Source organism: Cydia fagiglandana, chromosome 2 (genome assembly GCF_963556715.1).
Source record: "Cydia fagiglandana chromosome 2, ilCydFagi1.1, whole genome shotgun sequence".
In the NCBI taxonomy this organism is placed as follows: domain Eukaryota; kingdom Metazoa; phylum Arthropoda; class Insecta; order Lepidoptera; family Tortricidae; genus Cydia; species Cydia fagiglandana.
Window position 1 is genome coordinate 21,948,104 of NC_085933.1, and position 13,909 is coordinate 21,962,012.

The 13,909-nt window shown below is 37.7% G+C and overlaps 1 protein-coding gene across 1 annotated transcript in view; it reads left to right on the top strand.

Annotated features, from left to right (window-relative positions):
* The window catches only part of LOC134678858 (uncharacterized), a 164,272-nt gene that overhangs the window by 114,485 nt on the left and 35,878 nt on the right, over positions 1 to 13,909 (top strand). Inside the window, exon 25 of the mRNA XM_063537578.1 lies at positions 11,707 to 11,909. Within this exon, the coding sequence (XP_063393648.1) occupies positions 11,707 to 11,909 (203 nt within the window). The remainder of the gene's footprint in view (positions 1 to 11,706; positions 11,910 to 13,909) is intronic.

Consider the following 13,909-nt stretch of genomic DNA (forward strand, 5'->3'; position numbering starts at 1 on the left):
TTAAATTTAGATAAAAAAAAACTCCTAAAACGAATATTATTCTATTAATGAATGAAGTTAACGGTTAAAAATCTTAAAAAATGGTCTAACTTTAGTAGACAGAATGATACACATCATAATATATGTATGAGTATATGACATACAATCTCATATAAAGCGAAGCAAACGAAACAGTAATGCAATGTCCACAGCAGTCGCTCTTGTGCCGGCTTTTGTGACAATGCGGGTCAAGTAGGTCACAGTGTATCGTGTGTTTACAGTACGGACTTTACTAGCACTAAAGAGAAGCCAAAACAAGAAGAGGTCATGTACGCAACGAAGCAACACCTCATTTCAGGAAATGAAGCCATGTTTTTTTTTATGGAATCGCTTTATGTGCTGCCATTTTAGGATCTTATAGTAAAAGTTGTTCAGTATGGCCTACGTATTCATTTCTCCCAACAAGTGCCTGTCTTAGACCAAATTGTATCGTGTGATTAGAACAGAACGTAGTTACTACCTACAGTATGAATGTAAGAGACCAGCACAAGAAGAAACCACGTACAGGACACGTTGTATAAAACATGAAATGGTGTTTATTAATGACCATCATTTGTTTATGCTATTTTAGGGTCCTATAGTGAACGATGTTAAATTTGACTGACATAATATTCCGCAATGTATATTCCTTACAAGAATACCCTATGCATCACACCTATTCGATATTACCCTGTGATTTACTTGCTCCTAAACATGGTGTTATAAAAATATGTTTTTAGACAGTGGGAACTGCTTCACAACATCTTTTATTATAACATGAAATACAATTTCACGTAAATCTTTGAGCGAACGTTGCAATAATGCAATCTCTACAGCAGTCGTTCTAATACCAGCTGTGTGACGAGAATGCGCGGGTCAAGTGCCTGTCTAAGATCATAGTTTATTATACTTGCAGTAGTGTCAGTAATAGAGAGAAGTTACAGCCAATGAGTATCACACCACAACTTTAGTTAAAAATATTATTGCAAAGGTTGGTGCACTGAGGGTAACGTCAAATGCCTGTCAGATTTTTGTAGGTACACTATAACAGCTATGCATTTTCAGAAAACACTCTTGTATTTATCCATTGGTGGTAATCAACTGATTACTGGCTAGTAACTAGTCGGTGAGCTACGGGGAAACGGAGCCTTGTAATCGGCTTCAGGGTGCGAAAAAATCAAGCATACTGTTAAACCACTGTTTACTGTGGTCGAGGGCCGCCTCGAAATAAATGTAATCTCGTGTCGCGAGACCGTCTAGAAGTGGACAGAACACTGCGTTATCCTGTATACACTCAGGAGCAATAAAACAGATTGCTTTGTATGGAGGTATTTCTTGATTGTATGATATGATATCGTCAAGTTATGCAGCAAAAGCATAATAATACAGTCATCATCTTTCTATCGTTGTCCCGGATTTTGTCACAGCTATAATATGGAAAGGTAAAGGTGAAATGCAAGGCCGGATAGACCAACAAATAAGGCTCGATTTAATTATAGGCCCACTTTCTGTAAATAAGGCTGTTTCCGGCTGCGTTCAATACCCTAACGCGTAAGAGCCCTTTTTCACGGCAATATCCCGTTTTTAGTAGTTATGGCTTTCTGCAGAATCCCGTTCATTATGTATATATGTATATGTGCTTATATACTAACTGTCACCCGAGCACCATGTTTACAGTAGGTACCTATTCGACAAATAACTAAGTTTTTGGCAAAAATTTCATTTTTGGTACAAGCGTTTATCGCTGACTGTACTTTTCTTACGACAGACAACTAATACTCATCGAGACAATTCTAAAAACACCTAACACAATTAGGTTGCGTTGTTTCATCACAGAGTTCCTATGGCCACTTCCTGTCTCCAACATCAGACCAGCTGGATGGTACCATAATATTACATTGTCATCTGATTTATATGCAAAATTTCAGCTCAATCGGAAACCGAGAAGTGGATCAAATTTAACTTGCAAGATTTGATTACAGACAACGGTCAGGTGAAACTAAATAAAAGCTTGTAAAAACTGTGATCTGTTAGAATTTTGCTGTTCGGTTTTGCCACTACTGAGGGCCTACCGCGAATCACATTCGACGTGTTGGCTCTCTGTTGCACTTGTAAATTCGTACGTAAGTGTAACAGGGATGCAACACGTCGAACGTGGTGTGCGGTAGGCTCTCTGGACGACATGATACAGTTTGTGGCCAGACTAAGTGACGCTTAAAAGAAAATATATATACTTTTCACTTTCACTGCCAATCTATTCAGTGGTGGCCCATTTAGAAATAAGGAAGTGACATGAAACATTTTGCTGAAAGCACAAAATTACGTTCTCTCATCAATTGTCGAAGGACGGAGCGAGATAAGGATAGGATAAGAATGGACAGGCCCAATATGCCCATTAATGGAGCCGTATTCGAACTTCACAAATCATAACTTGATTTGATATTACTTACTGTGAATTTCGCGCCGCTCCTGGAGGCCGATCCGAAGTTAAAATGCTAAATTGTTTTGATACGATACGATCTTACTGCGACTCATCTCAATGCATCAATAATTGCGAACGAGATTCCATATGACAAAACGCACGGAGCATCTCTCGCGCACCAATAAGCGCGAACGATGGAATAATAGTTATTTGTACATACATACAAGGGGGCAAAGTTGTTGTTTAACCGCTCGTGCTAATATTGATACCCGAGCAAGCGAAAGATTCCAAAATTGTCCAAAAATGGAATCTTGAGCGTTGCGACGGTTTCAAAGCACGAGGCTTAAACAAAATTTGCCCCCAAGTGAATCAAAATTTTTCACCACACCAACCCGAAGCAAATATTAAATGTAAAATGTCAAACAAAATCAAACCAAATCAAATAAAATTAATGTTATTAAATATTTATCAACCAACATCATAATTTAAAAGTAAATTCTACCAGCAAACACGAGAAAACAACTCAAAATTTGCATTTGATTATTTTGCCTCACATGTGAATAAAATGCAACTTTGCTATTAGTTTTTGAAGTGCAAAGTAAGCGTTTCCGAGCTGGTGTGGTGAAAATATTCTTCCTAAGTGTTACGTCAATTCTGGAACATATATTAGGGATATGCACCTATGCATTCTTACTGTGAAGTTTGTATAAAGTTAGCATCGCCATACTACCCCATAAATCATAACAAAACAAGTTGAAATTATAAAATTGGAATAGTTCTCCGGACTCGCTTGCGCTCACTATACGCGGCCAGAAGTCGATACGGTGGCGTTATCTCGATTCCATTACGATGTTAAATGGGACAGTCCGGTGCAAAAGTGCGTGCTTTTACAACAATTTATCTGTATAGGAGCGAATGTACAAGAGAAATTGCTAGTTACTTTATACTAATGGGACGGATTCCAAAAATGTGCCAGGGTGCTAAATAGAAAGTGTAGCTCGTTGGTTTTCGGTAGAATAGTCAAGATAAAAATGTGTATACATTTTTCATATTATTTCAGCGGAGTAAGATAAAAAGAATCTGCATAGCAATATTTAAAGTCTTACTTAATAATCTGCGTAATACCTCAATAAAGAATAATATTGTATACTTAACTATAGTGACTCCGTGCTCCGTATAAACTTTAAAAATCCAATCGTAAAAAATACTGACTTCGTTGAGTAATTTTCACAGCGAACTCACTTCGCTAACGCTCGGTCAATTATTTCACTTGCTATTTTAAGTTTATAATTATCTCATTAAATACAAAAGTTTTATAAATGCCTGTTGTTGGTTTGGTACAGAGTATCGGCTTACTCGTGCGTAAATTTAACGTTTGACATAAAGTTGCAAACAGTAACCTCATCTGACCGAAACAACCATGATTAAAACTTTTAACGAGGGACTGTTACTGACACCGTTACCTTAGCAGACTCGGATTTAGCTTCAAAACACGTCAATATCTCTTGTTTTACAAAAAAAACTCGTAGTCATACTCGTATTGTATGTATCTGGTATTTAAGCACAACAAAATCTACACTGAAAATGGCATCTTGCCTAGAAACTTTACACAGAGAACTAGTTTCCATTCCTGTTGGTAATATTTTAGTTCAGGCTATGGAGCCAACATTTACTTTGCGTAATAAATCGCCCGATTAACTATTTTTTTACGGACGGACGTTTCTGTAAAATTGTATGTATCTCCGTTACACTTTGACACGCCGCCGTGCTCAAAACGTGATGGTTCGGAATGGCAAAAAAATTTAATTAAGTATAAAAAACTTGAACAAACTTTCTTAAAGTTTGAATTGGCTAAGAACCTTTACTACTGTCCTTTCTGAGGGCAATATTTAGTTAAGGATTTGCTCATTATTGAACAGTTCAATTATGAACCCTAATTATGATACATATTGTTGGGTTATTACCGGGTTGATGATGAAAACTAATACTTGTACCAATATTTTAACTTTATTCATTTGCTACAAACGTAATAACAACCAATTTACAATAAAATATTCAAGACGTCTTCACTTACTTGTCCGTACTCGAACTGGCCACTTGTCACTGTCATACCGGCCTTTTTATAACAATTCAAAATGGCGGGAACCAGTGACAAGTATGATTCAATTGATACTCTTTTAGAAGCTAATCATAAATAAAAGTAAGAATGATCAAAATATAAGCTATTAATAAATAATGATCCTTACAATATGGCTATCCCTTTTAAATAGGAACGTGAGCGCGTGCATTGAATTTATAATATCCTATGAATTCAACTAAAAACGTTTTGACAATGAATTTAATTATAACAAATAGAACCCAATTTAATTTTAATTTAGAGGTCACAAACAGACCCAGAAAATGCGTCGTGATCAGACCAGCCAAGGCAAGCTTCAAGTTTTAAAATTTAATATAAAGGGGCCCACTGATTAACAGTCCGCCGGACGGTATCGGCCTGTTAGTTGTTCGAAACTGTCAAACTTTTGTTGTAACTGACAGGCCGATACCTTCCTGCGGGCTGTTAATCAGTGGGCCTCTTTAAATACATATTACTTGTGTGCACGTCTGTCCATTCGAGCCGGCGTTGAAGAGCATCTAATGTATCTCAAACATCGGGCCATTGACCGTGATGTCATTTTTGTGGGGAAGGTTTTATTGTATTCCGACATCATTAAAGATGGCCACTGACTAGCCTTCCAACAGTCCAAATAGCGTGGCTGCAATCCAAAATCGGTCCGTGAATGTCAAAAACGTACAATGTTTAATATTAGGATGCCTTCCATTTGGATGAATCCATTGTAACAGCATCCATTTGGTAGGCTCGTCAGTGGCCTGCTTAACACAGTATAACGGCCTACCCGCTAGGCGGGTTCTCTGCGGTTAGTCTGATCGGAAAGAGAAGAGTCGTAGAATGTATTGGGCTCCATACATTCCACAACCCTTCTCTTTCCGCACAGACTCTAAACGCTTTTATATACGGTTTTCCCACGTTATCAGATACGCTTGTAGCGCGTAGCTCGTGCTGGCAGTGAATGTGTCAAGTGCTAGTGCTAACCCTATAAGCGACATGACGTCACAGTAGTATCAAAACTTTTTGCCACACAGAAAACTATGCTACGGGCTGGCGGGCTACGCCGTAGGCGTAATTCTGCAATCGTGTCGGATTGTTGGTTCACAATTACACATAGGTAGTAAATTATATCGTTTAAGCAACGCTTAAGTACCATAAAAAAGTTTGTTATTTATTAAGTAAGTACCTATAAGTAATAATTATACATAAACGCAGTCACAAAAGATTCTCGAATTGAGTCATGATGATTAAATAAGTGATTAACAAAAACTGTAATTCTCCTTATTTTGTTTTTAAATAAAAATATAACCAGAAATACGCAAATGAAAATCCTTCAAGTATGTTCCAGCATCCTGAATACTGATTAATATTCTAGAACAAACATCTGGATGCGCCACCAATATCATATTTTTCAGGAAACACTCAATTCAAAGGCCGTAAAAGATCCTCGCAAAGTCACAAATTGCCTCAACCCCATATATCAAGCTAACAAGGCCGAGATAGATATGCAGCCATAACAGCTATTTGACTACCCATTAAATGTATATTGTGCCGCGAAGTTAACCTCGGAATAAGAGGCCACAAGGATGGGATATTTGGAATAACACAAGTCACGGAAAATCTTGCTTTTCATATGGAAACACCTCAAGTTGTATTCATCGTGTACATAATTTATTGGAGATAGTAATATTTATTACAGCTTTTAAATGCTATCTTTGTTAGTCAAAAAACCGGTGAGAAAGTTGCATTTTATCCACAAAAGTAGTAAATGAATTGTATGCAAATTATGAATTGTTTCATGTAAGCTGGTGGAATTAACTTTTAAGTGTTGATTTTGAATTTAGATTTGATTTGTAATGTTATACAGTCGGTATTTTGTTTCGTGTGGATTTTGGAATATTTCGCTTGCTCGGGCATCAATATTAGAACGGGGAATTAAACAACAACTTTGCCTCATTGTAAAACAGATTACTATTCATACACAGGCTTAAAGCTCCTGGATTGATTTTCGAGTGTATCAAAATTGTAAGAATTTGCTTTATCAATGTTCTTAGCTTATAACAGAAAAACCATAAATCTGTGTTAAAACGCAGGCTTTTATTGCTGCTTTTACGTTCCTTCGCACGAGTTGGTTTGAACGCACCTAAAATTGTGTATTACCTGTGTCGTTGTTTCTGTTAGGTATATCTGAATTTTAAACGATTTCATCCTTAAAACCTATCAAAGAATAAAGTATCTAAGTACTAAAATATTTACGTAATTATCTTCATGAAACGTTGATTTGCCGAATATCGAATTTCACGTCGCATAAAAAAATACAAATCGTCCTTTCTTAATATCCCTATACTTTTTTCAGTAAAGTAATTCTTTACTCCATAGAAGTATGCATGTAGATTTTGCTTGGTTAGCTGTATAATAGTAAAAAATATTAAATGATTACTCTTTATTTACTTTTATATTCTAATACCTAATTTAAAACCCAGAGAGAGAGAGAGAGATAGGGTAGAGAATGCCATTTGGCATTAAGTCCGCCATTTGTACATTGTTGTATATATTTTGTGCTATAAAGTTTAAATAAATAAATAAAAGTAATAAAACCTATTGCTTTCTTTGTGCTAAGTTTTTTAATCCAAAAAACATAGGTACCTACAAGACTTACGCCCTTTTTGCTTTGAATACGACTAGCCCCAGTGTCCCCTATTAATTAAAGTTATTAAGACACTAACTCAACTGAGCACAAGCCATAAAATATAGTGAGCGCGTAACTACCCGGTGTCAAGTAGCGCAGTTAACACCTACACTAACTGCACTTTTATTAACTTAATTTATTGCTCATGCATCGAACTCGGTAACTTATTGCCTAGTTAGAATGAATTAACTTATTATGTATTTTCCTATCTCGGAGCAATGGTATTCGGGTGTTCCAGAAATTTGCCGAAGCCAACTTGTAGAGACGCTTGCATTAAGTTACCAAAACATAAATTCGTTTTAGATAATTGTTCGTTCGCTCGGTTATCATAATTATACAGCACCACGATGCATTATGCCACACCTATCCACTTATCTCGTATTGCAAATGGGATTATGTCAACATAAACCTATTTAATCTGCTTAATAGATAGGAACATTATTCACATCACAGTTTATTTTGGTCATCGCTTTCATTATTACTATAGTACATGTATGAATATACGAATGGTTTCTTTTGTTATTTATAACACGCCCAAAATAATTTTTTTTTAATTATTTTAAAAAGTCGTTGTCCTATCGATACTGGAATAATTAATAATTGGTATGTGACTCTAAAGTCACAATTAACAAAAATACTTATACACTTTAAGCTCCTTTTGGACGTTTTCATATTTAAATGTTAAGTTCATATTCTTAATGTCATTACATCCGCGTGTCGTAGACACTTAATCTGTATTTTATAAATAAATATGTATAATAGAAAGCTATAAATTCCCCAAGATTATATAGCTCGCATCAAAGTATAGATTTATTATATTTGCCGGCCGGCAGTGGCAATACCCCGATTAATGCGTTCCGATATGGACCAATAACGTAGGTAAACAGACTATTTCAGGATCCTTTGTACCAACAGCAATATTCATTACTGAGCCCCCGTGGACCTTATATCTTTGTAATAAGGGTTACGAATGATCAGTTAATAAGGAACGGTGGTAATATCAATGACGACGATAGAGTCTGTCACTCCAGGCGGTGTTGCGTATGTGGTGATATCTACAAAATTTAAAAAATATTCTGCTAGTAGGGCTTGAAAGAGCCCTCTTTTACAAGTCATTACAATATTTATTTTACCTTACCGGTTTACCTACAGTTCTTATGCACTCTTCAGCTACGTATTCAGTCGATAAGCTAAAAGTTTAATTGGATGTAAATTTCTTGATGACACTATCATTGTTCAGAGCTGTATAGAAGCACTATGTATGACTAAGATATAAAATAAATAAATATCATGAGATAATCTTTAAGAAATTGACCTAAACCCACAGTAAGCGTAATACATATAAGGTTTGAAAATGATGATGACTTCAAAGGCAACATATACATCTTCAAGCGTGTTTAAAAGCTTCCATTTCACCTATATCGACTACAAGTACTCGAAAACACCTAAAATAAAGGGGAAAGCTAATATATGGTACCATTGCCTTGACTAATTGCTCAAGACTCTCTATCGGCCCCGATCATGGCGTATCTTGTCCATCTGTTTGCTTAGCACTTACGAGCCATACGAGTAATACTAACATACACTTAACTAACCATCGGTGCACCTTATGACTTTGAAATAAGGTAGATGAATCATCAGTGTGGACGATGGTGGACGTGTATACCACACAGTAGCACACGCCAGGGGATCATTCCAAAAACTTACCGAGTCTATCGAGCCAAAGGCTCAGTTGTACCAGTCTAAGTCTTCTCTTCGTTTGCATATATCCGTGATGGATCTCAAGGCCGAATTACGCTGGTTTAGGTTGTGTGACCAATGGGAATCGTCGGCCAGGGCCAAGAGCTCTCGACCCCAATACGAGCTGCACTTTCACCGATATGGGGGTAGTGATATGGACTGGAGTGTTACCAGAGCGCTTTTTGTGAAGGTTGGAATGAAATTTATACGCTTAATATAAAAGTGCAAGCTAAGCTGTCCATCGATATAATGATTCAATGATTTACATAATTATTGTCATGAGTGTTGAATAAAAAATAAAATATAATTGCGCCCAATATAAGTCATAAACAGTAGACAGCAACAGCATCATTAAAATATCTATGTACTAGGTACCGATATATATTATGAGCAAAATATTAACTTGTCGCGGAAATTGAACTTGAGTTAAGTACTTATAATATACATATTTATTCATATTTTACCTAACACATTTGTCCATTTTTAGGCAATAAAAGGTAACATCGTCAGTATAAAAAAGTACTAACTAATAAGATGCAAATAAAATATCGCCCTTATTGACCATCGACGTGCCTTTTGCCTGAAAACATCGCATATGTAAATGAATTCATTTATGTCGGGATTTCAATCATTGCGCTTCAGCGGCGACGGGACAATACTTTCGTACAATACGGGAGGATAATGTCATAAAAACGACAGCGCTCAGTGCGATGGGATATAGATACGACAGGAATTAAGCTCTTCGGAGTGGTGATAGGAATTCATTTATTAATATAAATACTAAAGGACATAAACAGGAATATAAACAACTCTTCAGATGTTTACTTATGAATTCAGGTAAGTGTTTATTTAAGGGCATTGCCTGGTTGTCATTTTTCCTCGTGTTTTAAAGGCTCAGTTTTTAGGAAAGGTGACCTTTTAGACTGGACTAGACTTGACTAGAGCATCTTGAATATATATGCTATTGAGGCGTATCGTACCAAAGGATTTTCACTTAGTATCTACCGCAAGGCGTAAGTTTTGCATTAATTTCGGAATACGCGGAAAAGGTTGTAGAAGCGAGTCTGCGTACGTATCGTCAACAGCGAAGGTCGATTTAGAAAATGAGATATCATAAAAAAAATTAAATCCGCATTCATCTTCTTTTCATGAAGATAATTAGTTGTTTTATAATTTTTACAGTCAAAGAATTTAATTTCCGACCAATTCGACCTTGTCAGAATGACAATGTACAGTCAGCCAAGAAAGTGGTTTACCACTTTTTGACTCTATCAATCAGATGATAGAGTCGAAAAGTGGTAAACCACTTTCTTGGCTGACTGTACATGAAAGCAATGAAAGTTGCTAAAGACCTATACTTTCTGTACTCTTTGTGGAGACCTTATACTAGTGTCACTGTGACAAGGTACAAAATGGGTCGGAAATTAAATTCTTTAGCTGTACCTATTACTGCTATTACTATAGCTATATAGGTATCAAACTAATCGGATTAATCCTTTCCACCTTCGATCAAACCATAAAATGAGATATGGCACGTTCCTATCCTACCTACCTGAATGTAGGTAAATCCATAACTTTGATTGACTGACGCAGTACTGTGTTAGCGAGCGCTCATCTCAAATGGAGTTAGCGCTCCAAGTGGCGGATACGGCGGCAATTTGTGACGTCACGGAGCCACACGCGACGGATATCCGGATTTATGGAGACGACGGCCTCTGACATGACATGAATTGACTTTTTGTGGGTTTCATTTCATTTGGCATTTATGTTAACATAACAACTTGCTGAAGATTCCGTGGATTGATTCTGCGGTAGTCGGATGCAAGGTGGCTCTGACATATTCTTTTTAAAATATTATGTTGGTAAAATTTCCTGCCTGTGAATAATCTCACGCGAAATTGAGTTTAGGATAGTCTAATAATACAGTCAGCCAAAAGAATCACTATGTTTATAGGTTTGGTGTGATCTTACCATGGTGGCTTCAGCACGGCATATGAAAGTAAGCCTTGTGTTAGCGGGCTGTGCACGGTCTCATTTTATCGCCTGTCACCATGCCTGTCACGTTCTAACAAGTAAGTGCGAAAGTGACAGGCATAGTGACAGGCGATAAAAATGGAACCATGCTGTCACTGCAGCATCATGTTCTGAACGCGAACGGGGTAAACCATATAACAAAACTTCCGTGAGACACAGACATATTAAATATCTTAAGAACGGGTCACTCACGTATTTCGACTTAAAATACGTGAGTGACCCGTTCTTAAGATATTTAACATGGGGTAAACCATACAGCAAGGTTTTAGCGACAACGCAGCTGCTGCTTTCACGCTTCCGGAAATATTGTCACCGCGGTATTGACCTACCTCGAGCGCCTTATCTGACCATATACTTCTTCCGTAGACAATATTGTCACCGCGGTAATATTCACCTACCTCTGGTATCTCGGCTAGGGCACGTAGTCCGGATGGGGGAAGATTGCGCAGTCTGGAGGGCGTACTCTAGAGTACCAAATGGCCGAAGGCCGTCTAAACGCCCTAGGTACCGCTGGAAAGACGAAGTGCAGAAAGACCTTAGCGAACTCGGCGCCATCGACTGGACAGAAACGGCTTCGGACAGAGTAGCATGGCGGTCTTTGGTGTCGGAGGCCAAGATCCACTTCGGGTCGTTGCGTCACAGCAGTAAGTAAGTAAGTCATGTGCCTTATCTGATGATATTCTTCTTCCGCAGACAAGATCCGCAAGAAGTACGCGTCTCTCGGCGACAGCGTGGTTGTGACGAAGCTGGAGCGCACGGCGCGGGCGGGGCTGGGGCTCTCGCTGGCCGGCCATCGGGACCGGAGCAGGATGGCTGTGTTCGTGTGCGGCCTCAACCCCGCTGGCTCCGCTGCTAAGGCTAGCCCGCCGGTCAAGGTCGGCGACGAGATCTTAGAGGTGAGCTTTTACACTCGTACATAAGTTTATATAGTCAATTGAAGTCCATACACGCACATTCAGTGAACGAACGCCGTGACTGGGGGCTCTAGTTGGACGGGCATTAAGGCTGATTTAGACGGCGCGCGAAATCGCATGCGATTTTAGTTACATTGCGGACTGTTTGGTTACGTGATACGTCCAATTAGAACCCGCAATGTAATGAAACTTGCATGCGAGTTCTCGCATCGTCTAAATGAGCCCTTACTCTTTTAGGTACTTGAAGGCGTAAAAGTATTTAAAATTCATAAATGCGCTCATTAATGATATTGTTAAACACGTTCTCCGCCTTTTTATTAACCGTATGACCTTTTATTTTTTATCCCTGCTTCCACTTCTGAGTATCCCATCGATGTCTATTTCCGTTCGTCTCGATTTAGTTTAAAAAGTTCGAGTGTCCGATTCTCCTAACCATTTAATCATTGGAATGCAAACTAGATATTTTTATTATTAATATTTATACATCCAACAATTTTCAGTCAGACATTGAAGGGATTTAATAAAATGTTAATTTTATTGAGTTTTATACAAATTTAAAGCTTAGAAATAAGATATTGTGATATTATTACAATCGGGCATACGGACTTGTGATAGCAGCCAAAACACAGCCCAAACACCAACAATAATTAACTTCGATATATTCACATATATCGAAGTTTACGCTCACGCGTGTGACACCCATTTATTATTTTTTTGTTTTATACTTATTAGACGCGCTAAACGATAATAAGCGACTTATAAATCGTGCCGCGGGCAGGTACATCTTCAGTGTGTACTGTGTGTATACCGGGTGTGGCCTGTAATACAAGCAAATAATTAAAACATAGATTGTACTCCTCAAACGGTGACACTTTTGTTCAACAACTTTTAAAAATGATGAAGGTTTTAGATTCCCTATTTTTCATACAAAATAAATATTATCTTCAATGGACGCCATCGCCACGCCATATCATTGTGATTGACGTTGCTTTTCACGCCTTAAACATGTCAAAATTCGCAGAATTCTTATTAAAAATCAAACCACAAGTTATTTTTAAAAGTCGCTGAACAAATGTTGGTCAGTATGAGGAGTACAGCCTACAGTTTAATTGTTTGCTCATGTTACAGGCCACACCCGGTATGTGAGAGTGTGATACCCATTTATTATTTTTTTGTGTTTTTTTGTGTGTGTCGTTTAGGCGCGCTAAACGATAATAAGCGACTTATAAATCGTGCCGTGTGTATATTTTATAGTAAACCGACATACATTCTTAAATTTTGTCACTCAGCTCACTGGTGTTACCGTGTCAGTGCATAAAAATTGTCAGTACATAAAAACGCGCTAAAACGGTCTGCGAACGCTACGCATTCCTACGATTTACTCAATCATGATTAAATTGGGATTATAATATAAGAACCGGTGTTTCTAATCCTATCAGTGAGAATAAAGCCCCAAAAACAAACATCAATATCTCTCGATATCTTCGATCGGATTGGCAACTAACGCCTGAAGAAGCGCAAATACCTATTGTAATATTTGCTGCCGTGAATCATCGCCAAGTGGAATGATGCCAACTACTGATATGAGGAGAAGGATCGCTAGCTTTGAAAAAATTACTTTTTACTTTAGCTACGTATAGTCAGACAAAGTTTGGACGGTACCTAAAATGAATTTCACTAGAGTTAGACCAAGAAAGCATATACGCAGTGCAGTGTTATTTCAAACGTCAGACTTCTATGAATTTTGACGTATAAATGACACTTGTACTGCGTGTGCTATCAAAATATTTGCAGACTTTTCTTGGTCTAGCTATACCTAACGCTAACATATGTTTTGGCGATGTCAATTCGTAAAAATATTAATAAATAAATAATGATAAAGGGAAATAATGAAAAATATCTTCTTCTCTGTCGTATCGCTCTTGACAGAGCGGTCGTCGTCACGTTGAGGCGTCCGCATCGGTAGTAGAGGCGGACGCAGC